General features: G+C 36.7%; 1 protein-coding gene and 1 pseudogene across 1 annotated transcript; both read left to right on the forward strand.

The window, feature by feature from the left end:
- LOC127794668 (putative glucose-6-phosphate 1-epimerase) lies at positions 1–5,168 on the forward strand. Its single transcript, XM_052325915.1, has 8 exons — positions 1–102; positions 1,253–1,327; positions 1,637–1,693; positions 1,774–1,934; positions 2,204–2,344; positions 4,592–4,676; positions 4,769–4,865; positions 4,999–5,168. Exons 1-8 carry the CDS (start codon positions 1–3, stop codon positions 5,166–5,168), a joined length of 888 nt encoding a protein of 295 aa, XP_052181875.1.
- An 8,330-nt stretch (positions 5,169–13,498) lies between these two features.
- LOC127795806 (villin-4-like) overlaps positions 13,499–14,538 on the forward strand; it is a 28,822-nt pseudogene continuing 27,782 nt past the window's right edge.

Genomic DNA, 14,538 nt, shown 5'->3' on the forward strand with positions numbered 1-14,538 from the left:
ATGATGTCCGTGAGCTCAGAACTGATTCCAGTAGAGGTGTGTAAGGGCATCAACGGCCTGGACAAGGTGGTTCTCCGCGAGGATCGCGGCTGGTCTGCTGAAGTAATCGATACTTTCTCTCTCTCTCTCTACACACACACACACATATATCATATATATATATATAATGTGTATTCTAGATTTCCTTTCGGCTTCCTCGTTAGGTCTGTAATTTTTCGTTGTCTGTGCATAGATTTTCTGTATTGAGGTTGAATTGTCTTGATAAGATTGGATACTCATCCTCGGATTGGCTTTCTCGTCCGTACTTGGATGGAGACTCAGGGAATTGATAGCTAGCTAGTTACAGTTCTGTGAGATCTGGATAATCTTGATCTTGATCCAAAAGTCTATTTATTATTATCGTATGAAATTCAAGAGAATTGCCTTGTCCAAATACGAATCTATTTCTGAACTCCATATGCATGCTGTAATTTTTTTCTACATTGCTATGTACACTTCGTGCATGTGATTTAATTGAAGAGCTACCGCTTGCCTGCTGGGCCGCTGGCCACTACTACATCTGCAAGTTAAAAATGTTATTTATTTTAATGATAAATGATTTGATTATTGAAAACATTTTTTATATTTGTGGAGAAGTTGCTGTTCTTCTTTGTGCGTTAAAATGACGTTTAAATTCATGAATTAATACTTTGGTTGGTTCAGGTAGAATGTATAGAAATAGAGCTCCCTTGCCACTGCATCTCTAACCTGATTTCTTCAAGATGATGCTTTACTTTTGATTTACTGAATCTTTCTGTAGAAATAGAATAAATTACTTTTGATTTTTTTAGTTAATCAGCATATTCAAATTGAATCAAAGAGTCTCTACCTTGTGATTATTTATTAGAAAAAATATCTGATCTTCTAATCAATTAAGTGCATGAAATTGTCCTAGGGAAAACCTTCCTACCAAATATAAGATTTATATTACCAGAAACAAGTTAATCTGCATATATTAGAAAATTTAAGACGCAATATTACCTTCTCTGGTGGTTACAACAGAACAAACTGTATGAACTTTGTGGCGGTGTTTGTTAGTTTCTTCTTTAAAGTGAAAATGTTGACCTTATGTTTCGCTATCAATTTTGTTTTGGTAGATTATACATTTTTTCTGGAGTTAATTAATTAGCTCTTGCGATTTAAAATATGACGTTGCAGTTTCCCATTGTGTATTAGTTATGTTGTTCGTGGTAAAACTTAACCTGTTGCACAGGTGTACCTTTTTGGGGCTCATGTGACATCTTGGAAGAATAAACATGGAGAGGAGGTTTTTTTTTCCAGTAGGAAGGTAAAGTTTAGTTTGAAATAACTACTTTCGTATCATCATTCCAAACTCATCATTCTAAAGTTATTAAATTCATGTTAGAAATTTGAAAACATCATTTTTGATAGATGCACTACACTGCCAAGTTGTGAAGAGTTTTGTTTTGGTTAATATTTCTACTTAGTTAATCTTTTCACCGTCATTGGTGAATCCTGTAATTATCTTCTTGTTTTTGTGTCGTAATCTGTATGGGACCAAGCTTACCTGCCGCTGCATCATCAGTATTCTACTCTACATCATAATGATATGAATGACTGTAATCTATCTTTGCAGGCTACTTTTGAACCTCCATTGAGAACTCACGGAGGCATTCGAATATGTTTCCCCCAAGTAAATGATTCTCAACCTTCCTTCAGTGATTTCTGTGGTTGCTATCATCTTGATCAAGAAAACTTGCTTTTTATATGCAGTTTGAGAAGCATGGGTCTCTTCATCTGCATGGATTTGCCAGAAGAAGATTTTGGAGACTTGACCCAAACCCTCCTCCTTTGCCAGAAACTTCCCATACGAAGGCATTTGTTGATTTGATACTTAAGCCTTCTGGACAGGATTTAAATATCTGGCCTCACAGGTACAGTTTGAGAACCTCCCAAGTTTCCCAATTTAAATCCACTGACTTTTGTTCATGATATGGTTTTTTCAAGAAGATTGCTTTTTATAGAGTTAATAACCAAAAATTGTGCTGGATTTAGATTTATTTTCTGAAAGGCCTGCTCTATAAAATCTTAATAACCATTCACCACTCTCTTTCTACTTTTCCTGTTCTTTTTCACTTGCAGTCTTTTGATCAGGTTTTAGTACTAATTTCTACCTTCTAATCTCCATTATATTCTCTTGTAGTTTTGAATTTCGATTGAGGGTAACCTTGGCACCTGGTGGAGATTTGATTTTAACATCTCGCGTCAGAAACGTCAACACTGATGGAAAACCATTTTGTTTTTCATTTGCTTATCATCTCTATTTTCCAGCTATCGGGTATGTGTTGAAGTTGATTTGTGCATGTTTTCATTTAATAAATCTGCTAAAACAATAATTGCTCCATCTTTTAGTGCTGCATTGACTTTCTAACAGGATTTCCATTTATCAGATTATTGATCCTTTTACAGATATTAAGTTACATTTTTTAATTAATCTTAGAGCAAGCGGCATTAAGGTTTGATCATTCAAGACAAACTAAGGATATGAAAGAGATTCCAATCTAATGTGACTGTCATTTTCTTTAAATGTTGGCATTGATTTTGAGAAAAACTATGCTGTGGTGATTTATCTATGACTTATCTCCTTATCTTTTCTTCTTATCTGGTCAAATATATCTAACTCTAACATGGTAAGTTCTGCCAAGATGACATGTCAGAAACGGCGTGTAATGCACACATCATGTCAGTAATTATGTGTGGTATAGGCTTATTCAAATGGTTGGTGCATTACTGTTCCTTCCCCTTTGTGTTTTACCCATACAGTTGGCATCCCTGCAGTGTCTTCTTTGATTTACTGTTCCTATAAAAATACTATTTTGGAATCTGGATTATTGAGTTGAGTTGAGTTGAAATCAGTTGTATGAGAAAAATAAAAAATGATGAATTGGCCATTGGTTGGGGCAACACCATTTTCATGTTCTTCAATTTCACAATTCACATTGCTCTTTGGCTAATTTTGCTTATTCCCGCGCCCCCTCCCTCCCGGGGAGTTGCCGCCCTAGTGGTTGGCTCATAATCATTGTCTGTGCATTCGTGTCCAAGACTAAGTGGGAAACTTAGATCCATCTCGGGCTTGGTAATTGACCCTGTGAGTGCCCCCCCTCCCCCCGGCGCCCTTCAAAAAAAAAAAAAAAAAAAAAAACAGAAGGAAAAAGAAAATGGCCTTGGTTTGTGTAAAACTGCTGGCAAAATTGATCTATGTTCTGGTTACGTAATTATTGGAGTTTATGTTGGCTGCTTAGATTAATTAGAACATAATTAATACCATTGCTATGAGCAATAAACTATTACAAATAAATGTTTTATATTCTTTTTGTTTTTTTTTTTTTTTTTTGCTTTGGTTTTTTTAACACCTGGTTTACAGCTTTGGTGTGAGTTGAAAATGTTTAGTTCGTGAGGTTGATAACTACCAAGGATTTGTACAAAGTTGTCTGGAAATCAATTCCATCTTTTCCTTGATAGAGTTTATGATTAGATGCAACCTTCTCATTTTGGTGTCCTTGCATTGAATACAAATTGGACATACGTTAGGATCATAATGCATCGGTGTATAACAGTTTCTTGGCTATCAAGGCCAATTTTTCCCTTTCTTTTTTTTTTTTTTGGGTGGATAAATTAATGGGGCATGAACTCAAGTTTTGTAAGACTTATTTTAGTATCATAATGAATTGGTATACAAGAGTTTCTTGGCTATGAACACCAATTTTTTTCTTGCCTTTTCTTTTGACGGCAAAGTCAACGGGACTCAAACTTAGTCTCTTTGCGGGGAATGAACCTTAACCGCTGTATTGTCCCCTAGAGAGTTGGCCTTAGAGACGTCAGAAGGCGTCTTAGAGGTTCCCAGAGCCAGGGATATTGCTTTGTCTTTAGTTAACAGAATCCTTGTTATGTTGCAGTACTTTGACTAATACAGTTTTTGTTATGTTCTCAGTCGACTAGTAAGATTCAGTACTGATAACCTTCTTCTCTTTGTTGATAAGCAAAATAGTGAATTCGATCAACTTAGCCACTGGAGACGAAGTAACATCTTTGAAGAAAATGTTGAAAACAAATCATAATGATTTTCAGCAGAAGTGAAAGATAGGAAAACTAGTCGGTGCATGATTTTGTAATGTCAACTAAAGCTTCTTTGCTGGTTAAAATGGAGCATGGAATGGATCTATTGGCTTGAAGTGAAGTAGACAGGTTAAATAATTGGATCCCATCAACCATCTTACTGACTTGTGCTTTTGGAGTAAATGTTTCCTGAACTTAAGCCTCTTATGGTATTCCTGCAAGGGAACCAGAGCGTATGTTAAGGAAAATATTTCAAACCCCACTTTTTTCTCTGTTGTGTGAGTGTTTAGTTGTCTCTATATTTTCAATTAATCATTATACTGCCCGGTCGCATTTTGGAATAAATTTATTGGTTAACAGGTTTATGGTTCCATTTGTTGTTTTATTTTAGAATCACTTTTGGCAACTTTTGGAAGAATGTAATGTGAAGCTTTGAGTTGGTCTTTTGGTAGTTAGCTTATTTGCTTCAATTCAGTGAAGTTCAGATTGAAGGACTGGAGACGGATTATCTTGACGACTTGAAGAATAAGGAGAGTCTTACTGGAGATGAGGAATCAGAAGTAGGTTTAAGATATGATTGATTTTCCCTATTCTCTATGCGCATCGAATACGGTTTATGCTTGTCATATGTAATATCCATGCAATCATGCAGGATGGTGAATTATACATTTACAGTGGCGTACATTCAGAGACTGCAGGGGAGGATCAATGGAAGATTCAACACGTACTGACCATGGATGGAATTCCAGGTACATGTGAGAATAGTGATTATTGTTATCGTCGGCCTCACCTAATAGGATTAAGGCCTGTAAATATTGTTGTTGTCATAATATTTATTTTTATTCCGGGTGTTCATTATAAATTTAACCTTTTCTTCTGCAGGACCGGGGAGCCCCTGGCTTAAGAAGTCAAAGGGTTTGGTTGATGTTGGGAAAGATGAGACCGACCTGAAGTTGCGTGTGGAGACTGCTGCAGTCGAAAATCCCATAACACTGAACCCCGGTATGGAGTGGAAAGGAATTCTGGAACTCTATCCTATTCCAGCAGCCTAGAAGTCCGTATGCTGGTGTAATCATGTCCAGGTACTTGGCTGATTTTATTATTTTTGTTAACCCATTTCAATATATTGAAATTGGTTCTCAGTAGTTGTTCACGCGTACAAACTTAGATCACTGATTTTGTAAATCCCGTCCTTCTCTTCTGAGTCTACGGCTCACCACATTCACAGTTTTATTATTGTGGAATCCTGCAGGGTGCTCTGTTGCAATGTTGTTGGAGGACAATAACAAACCTCAGCTCAGGATTTTTGCTAGGCTAGCTATTCTACCCTCTTTACATTGTCTACTTTGGTGGGTTGGAAAGGTGGATTCATGAGTGTAGTCGTCAAATAATCTCTCGAATGATCAGTTGTTTGGAAGAGGCTTCTCCTCGTTTTGGAAAAATATTAATAATGGAATAGAAAAAATATATATATATTTTAGGTATAATAATAATTTTACACATGAAAGATATTTTTAAAAATTTGTTTTTCCTTTACATATTGTTCGAGTCTTTTGTAAAATATTTTTATACGAAAACTGGTTGAGCTTAATTTTGTCTATTTTGACATAAATATAATATACTTATTTTTTGGTGTTTGGATAAAAAATTAAAAAATTAAGCAAAATAATTTTTGCAGCAAATGTAAAAAATGACTAACAAAAATATTTTGGATTTTGAGACTAAAATTAAAATGTCATTATTCAACCAAATAATTAAATGGGAGTCTGAAAAGTCATAGAGACAGGGAGGAAAGTGAGGTTGAAGAAATCAGAGGAGAATAACAACAATAAACAATACGAGATTCTATACATAAAAGAAAGAGGAACAGAAGAGCCTGTGGGTCTTTTACATTTGGTTAACACCCACCCACCGCCCTCCCTTAGTTTTCCTTTCAAACAGTTAGCAAGGAATTAACATGACATGACCCACCACAAGGACCTACTCGCAGTTATTGCTGTCTGCAAAGATGCATAAATGTGGAAATTGGTTTAAGATTGTTACAATTTATTAAGATTGTTACAAAATGAAATTGATTTAAGATTGTTACATATAAGGGAAATTGATTTAAGATTGTTACAAAATGAAGAAATTTAAGATTGAACGAATTAATTTAAGAAAGGACAAAACTACAAATCATGCATACATTTTCAAGAAAGCGCACAAGCTCAATAGTTGATCAAATACTCTCTGTGATCGGGCCATTGTTTCTTTTCTATTATTTGATGGATAAGCCAAATGAAAATGGGGATATCACTTAAAAACAAAAAAATTAAAAAAAGGGAGATATCTTCAATTTAAATAGCTAACGAGAAAAAAAGGTTACAATTTTAGGAAAAAGGACTCATTATTTGCCGAGTCAATTCTATGAATTGACAATTAATTACTAACTTTTTTAATTAAAAATAGTACATAAAATAAAAAAATAAAATAATATTAGGATACTTGTAACACCCCGCTCCAACCGAGGGGCGTTATAAATGAGGAATAAACCATCATGAATTTCGGGGATATATTTTTTTTTCACAAATACAGCGTTTGTACGTGAATAGTACACTAGGTAAGTTTCCAAGAAAGAGAGGTGGGTCACAAACGGACACATTTAAGTACCAAGTCTTTCCTTAACCAGAACTTTCCTAGACATGCACATCCATTACATAACACTTAAATCCGTAATTTTCCCCGACAATTCCAATTACCTTCTCAGCATATCAAATAAAGCTAAGACAGGTAATATTATCATTAAACAAATGCAGAAGTTAGATCGAAACCTGATGATATACATAACAAAAACCATTTTATACATAACATCAAAACTATATCATCGTCTAACATGACATCATCAAAAGGAAATACATATAATCCAAAAACATATGCTGTAATCCACCAACATGTTGCCGTCACTTCTCGGCAATTCCTTTCTCTTTGGAACAGCTGCTACCACCTGGAACGTTAGAATATTCTAGGGACCAAAGTCCACTATAAGATGATGAATCATCTAAGTGAGAGTTCAAAACGTTTTCATGAATGTATGCAAGATATGAAACAACATAATATCATGACAAAACTCGACCCAAGAGAAACCCACCAAGCATTTAACTCTAACCGGGGAAAATGCAATCTCTCTAAAGGCATCACAACCACATTGACACATTGGCATAACACAATCCTGGCTTAAGAGGAAGCAACGTCAATGCATGAGCCCGGGAATCACCCCGTCATTATTACGTTCCCACTCAGAAGCTTACGGAGCACACGTCAACACAAGTCCTGGCCAAATGATGATCAACACCAATCCTGGGAATCCACGTCCACATCGGAAACAATACTACCACATAAAGGCCTCATGGAGTCCTACTTACTCGCAGCCCCGCTATACTATCGGTCCGGGGTGGTGTCCACTCTCAGCCCCGCCATTTGTCGATTCACGAGGGTGGTGTCCTACTCTCAGCCCAAGTCGACAAATTGGGTATTTTCCCTTGGCATGCTTCCCTAGTGCTATCACTCAAGTGCCGTATCACAGTCTGACATCCCAATCCCAACCCACAAAAACGACACGCCAATGCCACATACCATGATTCAATACATCATATGAAACAATATTTCATGTACATAATTTATCACAAAATTCAATGCACATGCTTTAAAACATTTCGGGACAAATCCCTACAAAACCAACCATCACATGTTAAAACCATTCACATGTAGTAAAACATTTGCATGGTTCAAATCAATGGTTAAGAGAACAACTTTGAATAAAAAAATTTTGGGGTTAGAACAACTCACCTTTGACAAAATTCAGGATACCTTGAAAAACGCGCACTGCCTCGATTTGCGTGCTCATTCTCGATTTTCGTGCCAAACTCAAAATTTGCACAAATCACATCACTTTAATCCTCAAGGCACCCTAATCAACATATAATAATCAAAAACCTATTTTTCTCACAATTTCTCCATCTTCTCCATTTTTCTTCTATTTTCACCTCTAAAAATCCAAATAAATCCCTCCGAAGCTATTTTCTCCAATATTTCTTCACAAAAATCATAATAACCTATGAACATCAATAGAAAAATAGTGGACTTACCTGGATGCTGCTTTTTCATGCAAAACGAGGCTCTTTGATGCTAGAATTGAGACCTAGAGAACTCCAAATCCAAATATTTTTCTACAGGACCTAGATCTCGAATTTATAGGAATTTAGAAATTTATTTCAAAATTTTCCGAGCTTGGACGCGCCCACACTCGCTCAAACAAGTTGCTTTACGTGCCTCCAGTCGCGGGCCCAGCTGGAGAGTGTCCTACACGCGCCGGTTGTCTTCAACCTTCAGCTCGCCGGACAGTATGCGACCCACTTGGTTTAATGGTCATATCTCCTTCATCCGACCTCTGATTGACCCCCCGTTTAAACCTACACCTTCCTCTCTTTGCCCTCTACCAGATAATAGCTTAAAATTGGTCAATTGGAGCCATTTATTGACTGCTCAACACGATTTTTTGGTGAAACTCGTTTTTCCGACGAGGCTTCAGATCTCCCTTAACTCTCAACCAAAATGGCTCAAATTGCATAGAAACGAAGCTTGAGACATGAGAAATAAAAACCCCTTATCCGATGCTCTCAATTCGTTCACAAACTCACCGATTTACAAAATTAATTTTCTTCCTCTTCTCGGCCACTTCTATTTATAGGCCTTCCCGAGCTTCCAAACGCTCAAGGCTTGCACAAACGACCTCTCCGAGGCTTCTACCGCCCCTGGATCGACCTAATCTCGTCAAAATCCGACCACAAAACAACCTTTTGGTGCTTCCAAAATTCGACCGAAAACTTGGTCGGTAATCATCAATTTCCGACCACCACATACCCGATTGACATCCCAATCCCGACCCAAAGGCATCCCCGACCCATTTGGCTCTATTCCCAACTGTAGGTAGGTGCTGTCGGCGACCAGAATTGGTCTCTCAACCATGGCAGGAAGCTTCTTAGTTTCAAGTTTCAAATATTACACTTTTGCCCCCTAATTTTGTCTCTTATGCCTTGACCCATTTTCACAAAGCCCACAAACTTTCTAATATTGCCGCTAAGTCCCTCAAGTCATAAAAACTTTCATTCCTTCTTGGAAGATTCCAAAAACTCACCATCTCGACCTCCGGCTAATTCGATAAACTGTACTTTGGCCCGAATCTTTGTTTTGGCCTCAAATCCATTAGTTTCTTCCCGAAACCATTGAAGGGTTGTTCTACACACCAAACATGAATACTCTTGGGGTTCCGTTGTCTTTCCGGAGGCCCCCTACAATAATTTGGTTTTATAGCCTATCCCGAAGTTGTATTTTTAGCTGTACCGAAAACTATTCCTGACCCAAATTCTTTCAATGCCATAAATCATATCTCAAATTACTCGACACTTCAATATCATTTTCTTTAGGCATCTTGACTCCAGGATACTCCCGGTAGTTGATTCAGTCAATTTCTCGGACTATTCTGATACCTATTTTCCTCAAAATTCGATTTTTCTAATAAAATATTAATTTCTTAATTACCCAACGTTCTCGGGTATTACAATACTAGTTAAAGGTGTATTGTGTGGAGGATTCCAGTAAATCAGTTATTGATTTACGAAATCAGGCCTCCTTAATTGTAGGAGATACAGTTTCCATTTATAATTATCTTTGTTATTTGATCTCAGTATTCAAACTTTACTTTATTTTGTGTATACATCTATATAAATGGAAAACTCAACCTCATAGAAGTGTGGTGGTTTTACAAACATTGTTATGGTATTAGAGCAAAGAGATGGATTGGGCAACAAAGAAGTAAGAAATAATTGTCCTTTTTAATTCAAAAGAGATAAAACTGAGTGATTTACGTGACCAAGACGAGCATGCCATAATGCAAAGGAAGCATGTAAATTCTTATTTCTAAGGACAGAAACAAATGCAGAGTTGCCACATTCAAGCACATACAGACCACCTTCTCGTTTACCTTTTGCCACCGTCATTCCTGTGATTTGATTCTGTACAACAAAATTATCATAAGAAAAAGTGACAGGGAGAGGAAAGTCAGAGGTCAATTTACTGATGGACAGCAAGTTTTTGGTAAGACGAGAAATAACAAGAACATCCAAAAGTTGAAAATTGGAAGAGGGAGAGAGCGTGTCAGTGTGTGTAATAGGAAGAGAAGCACTATTTCCCACTATTACTCAATCCTTACCATGATAGGGCTCAACCGTGTCCAACTAAGAAAGGTCAAGGGGGTATCAGCGAACCTTAGACTCCGAGCCATTTGAGAGGGAACAAGCTGTGGTGAAAGCTTCAGCAAGTTGTGTCGTAGGTTCGGCACAGTCGTAACGGCTCCTGCAACGATCAGCAGTGTGACCTTCAGTCTTGCAGATTTGACACCGAGAGGTATAAAAGCCCCATTTGCCACGTCCATGGCCATGGCCTCCATTGTAGCCTCCGCAAGAACGATAGGACTTGGAGGAATTGCCACCCTGAGATGGAGGAAAAGGCCCTTGGTGGCAATAAAGGCAGCAGAGGAAACATGTGGAAAATCTCAAAGCTTTCAGTTTTGGGAACCAAGTCTTTGAAAGCTGGTAATGTGGTGAGAGACATCTGGGTAGTAGAAAAATTAGCAAAGTCAACGCCCAATCCTTTGAGATACCAGTGAACTTTGTCTATATCATCAACCGAGCGGCCCATTGCAATGAGTTGATCACATAAGTCTTGGAAATATGGCTGATGAATTGCAAGTCATCTTCGGGTGACACTTCAGGTGCCGCGTTTGATGAATTGCAAGTCATCTTTGATGCGAAGCTCACAAGTCTTGGAAATATGGCTGAAGGAATTTTCCAAAGCAAACCGGACATCACAAGTGGTGGTGAGACCAAGGACTTCAGCCATGGCTTCTTTAGTCAACAAAGAGAAGAGGAGACTGAGAAGGCGTTGATCTTGAAGTTGCCATTCCACATATTTAGGATTCGGTTGAGAAGAAGAAGAATCAGAGGCGATAGTGGTTGGAGGTGCAACAACGGTACCATCGACATGGCTAAGGAGATTTTGACATTGAAGAAGAGCGAGAAGTTGATTTCACCACATAAGATAATTTGTGGAGGAGAGTTTAATAGTAACCATGTGGGTCATGGTGTTGAAGGAGAAGGAAGAATCGGCCATGAGAGGATCGAGGAGGTTAATCCAAAAAACGTCTTGATACCATTACAATGTTTGTAAAACCACCACACCTCTATGACCAGAGGTGTGGTGGTTTTACAAACATTGTTATATTGCATATATCCTTTTACATTTTATTATATTGAATTATTTAAAAATTAAAAATAATATACAATAAATACATATATATACATTAACAAACATTTTTAAGACACTTATTAACATTATCTAAAAAAAACAACAAACAATGAACGTTTGCTTGCCTTACAAGAACCAGCCAAATTACCATTTCAACTCTTTATATAAAGGATCCTCATTGCACATTAATCAATCTAAAGGTTGATTTAGGTAACTTGACCCTTTGTGGTGTCGTCGAATTAAGATGGCACCCCATGGGCTCGACTCACGACCACGATCAAGAGGACCACGATTGACAGCAAGGAGGAAGCTCGGAGCTTTTCCTCAAATGGATCTGCTCCCCCCATCGTCTTGCAGTCGTCCTTTGGCATCTGAAACTGATCGTTCATTAGCCTCGCCAGTTTCTCAATTAGCTCTATCACTTTTGCCATAACCAATTAATGTCATGGAGTTCAAAATAAAATAAGTTACACTCCAATCGAAATGTAAATTTAAAAATTCTTCTTTTTCACTTGCCGACTTAATTTGGATCAGGTTTTTGCAGTAATTTATACCTTCTAATCTCCCTTATAGCTTCTCTTGTAGTTTTAAGTTTCTATTGCCTTGGCACCTTGGTGGAGCTTTGAATTTAACTTCTCACATCAAGAACGTGAACACTAATGGAAGCCCATATTCTTCCACATTTGCTTATCATAACTATTTAACTGTTACAAACATCAGGTATGTGTTGTGTTGAGGTTGAATTATGCTTGTTTGCCTTTGAATAAGGTTTTGCATTTAAACACATACCTGATATTTATTCAATAATTAATCATTAAAAATGAATAAACTTCAAAACATTTTTAACATGCACATGAGTGGTAACTAAGCCATTAAGTGATATCCACTCAATTAATCATAATTACATATGAAGTGGAGTGAATTAATCTGCTGTCCACACGCAGGGTGACATAAAATTTGTGCAACGCGAGCAAATTGAGAGAAAGGTGTGGGCTCATGGGGGAGGGTGGGACCCACACGCTATCCCCCCGGCAACATATATAACAAGTCTCATGAAGTGGATATAACAATGCAAAAGACTTCTATACATTTTTAACATGCACATGTGGTTCTGAAATAGATTCATACTTAGAGAAGATAATAATAATAAACAACAAATACTCTTGTATTAAAATTTCACATAACTAACTATAACCAGCCATCAATTCCTTGAGTTTTCATCCAAACATGGACGAGAAAAAACTTATCAAAATAATTAATTGAGAAAAATAAATGCACACAATGAAGAAAACTTTAAACCATTATAGAAATATATTCGCATTTAGAGAAGAAAATTATCTTACATTTCAGCAGATAATAATAAATAGAGACTTATATCAAGATCAATATCTCACAGAATATAAACAACAATCAACTTTGAGTCTTCATCCAAATATGAACGAGAAAACAATAAATGTGTCAAAAGCAAAATCTTATTAGAAAACCAAACCAAAAACCTAAAATAATTATTTTTTGAGAAAGAAATTAATAATAAACGAGATTGACTTTCGAGACTGAAAATGTCTCATGAAAATATTTTATTTTTTTGATTTTTGCATAGGAAAACTAGGAAATTAAATATATTTGAACAAAAAACTTACATGCAATTGCAAGAATGACTTCCCTCTAATTATATTTAGGAAATTAAGCATGGCCTTAATTGAATCGCATTTTTTTATCTTTTCATTAAAAGTATAATAATGGTCACTGCACTTGTTGTTTAATATTATTATTATTCCCCTTCTTCCATTAATATTATCGCTCTCCTAATAAATAAGGAAAAAAAATTCTATTATTTTTCATCTCATATTAATATTGTCCCAAACAATGAGAAATATTTTACATTTTTTCCATTTCATTTAATTACTAAGAAGACGTTTCTAAGCCTACTAAATACAGCATATTAATATTACCGCAATCTCTATGCGCGCGCATATATATTTATATATATGCGCGCGCGAGAGAATGATGGCCCTACAGTGTCTCGCTCTTCTCATCCAAACCTGGTAAAGCGGAAGTCGAATCAATCATGGACCATGAATCTCATTCGCGGAGCTTCTCTCCCCACTCTCTACACATTTTGTTCTATTTTCACTGATGATGAGATCACATAAGAGGGAAACAAATCTCAGAATGGCTGCATACGGATCGAAGTACAGAAAGATCTGATCAACGCAATCAATTCGATCTCTTCGAAAGGTTCTCACAAATGTATGGGACGGCATTGTAATGTAACTTAATTTCGTTTCCTTTTAACAGCTATTAATTAATTCCCATTTCGATTTCTGTGTTTAATTTTGCATCAATTTCCACATTTCTGCATCTTTCCAGACAGCAATAACTGCGACTAGGTCGTTGTGGTGGGTCATGTCATGTTAATTCCTTGTTAACTCTTTGAAAGTTAAAAAAAGGGTGGTGGGTGGGGGTTAACCAAATGTAAAAGAACCGCAGCCAGCATTCCAGAATCAGAAAGATCCAAACGGAAAAACAAAATCTGCCTGATTGGAGGGAGATACAGAAGAAATTCAACTGTTTTTGATTTCCCTCAATTACCGTTTCATGGTCAAACTAATAGTGAACGTAAAAGTAGTGATAATTGGATGGGGGGTTAGTGAACTTCCAACCTTGTTAACTCATGTTTTAAATAATAGTTTAATGAATTTACAATTCATCACTCTTTCTTTCTTTCTTTCGGGGCCTTTTTGCAGCCGTTAATGGTAAGGACGCGAGGCATCGTTCCCTCCAAACCTACCCATTATTTCCGTCTTCTGTTCCTCTTTCTTTATCTGTAGAATCTCGTATTATTTATTGTTGTTATTCTCCTCTGATTTCTTCAACCTCACTTTTCAGTCTCCCATTTTGGGCCTTTTTCTCAAATATCAAACTTCATTTTGGTAAAAATTGATTTCATTGGATCTGGCCATTCATTTTTGGGTGTTTTCGGATTATTTTCTTATAGAGAAAGGTGATCCTGTCTCCAAATAATGTTTTCCGTTTGTTGTTCTTTATCAATTTGATTTATCACCTTGTTGAGTCTGCATT

The sequence above is a fragment of the Diospyros lotus genome, chromosome 2, assembly GCF_014633365.1.
Source record: "Diospyros lotus cultivar Yz01 chromosome 2, ASM1463336v1, whole genome shotgun sequence".
Classification (NCBI taxonomy): domain Eukaryota; kingdom Viridiplantae; phylum Streptophyta; class Magnoliopsida; order Ericales; family Ebenaceae; genus Diospyros; species Diospyros lotus.

Bases quoted from the DNA above. Each gene is read 5' to 3' on its own strand.
- LOC127794668 (XM_052325915.1), top strand. From the start codon at position 1: ATGATGTCCGTGAGCTCAGAACTGATTCCAGTAGAGGTGTGTAAGGGC. The intron at 4,677-4,768 runs GTAGGTTTAAGA...GCAATCATGCAG, and splicing joins CTGGAGATGAGGAATCAGAA to GATGGTGAATTATACATTTA. The intron at 4,866-4,998 runs GTACATGTGAGA...TTTCTTCTGCAG, and splicing joins GACCATGGATGGAATTCCAG to GACCGGGGAGCCCCTGGCTT.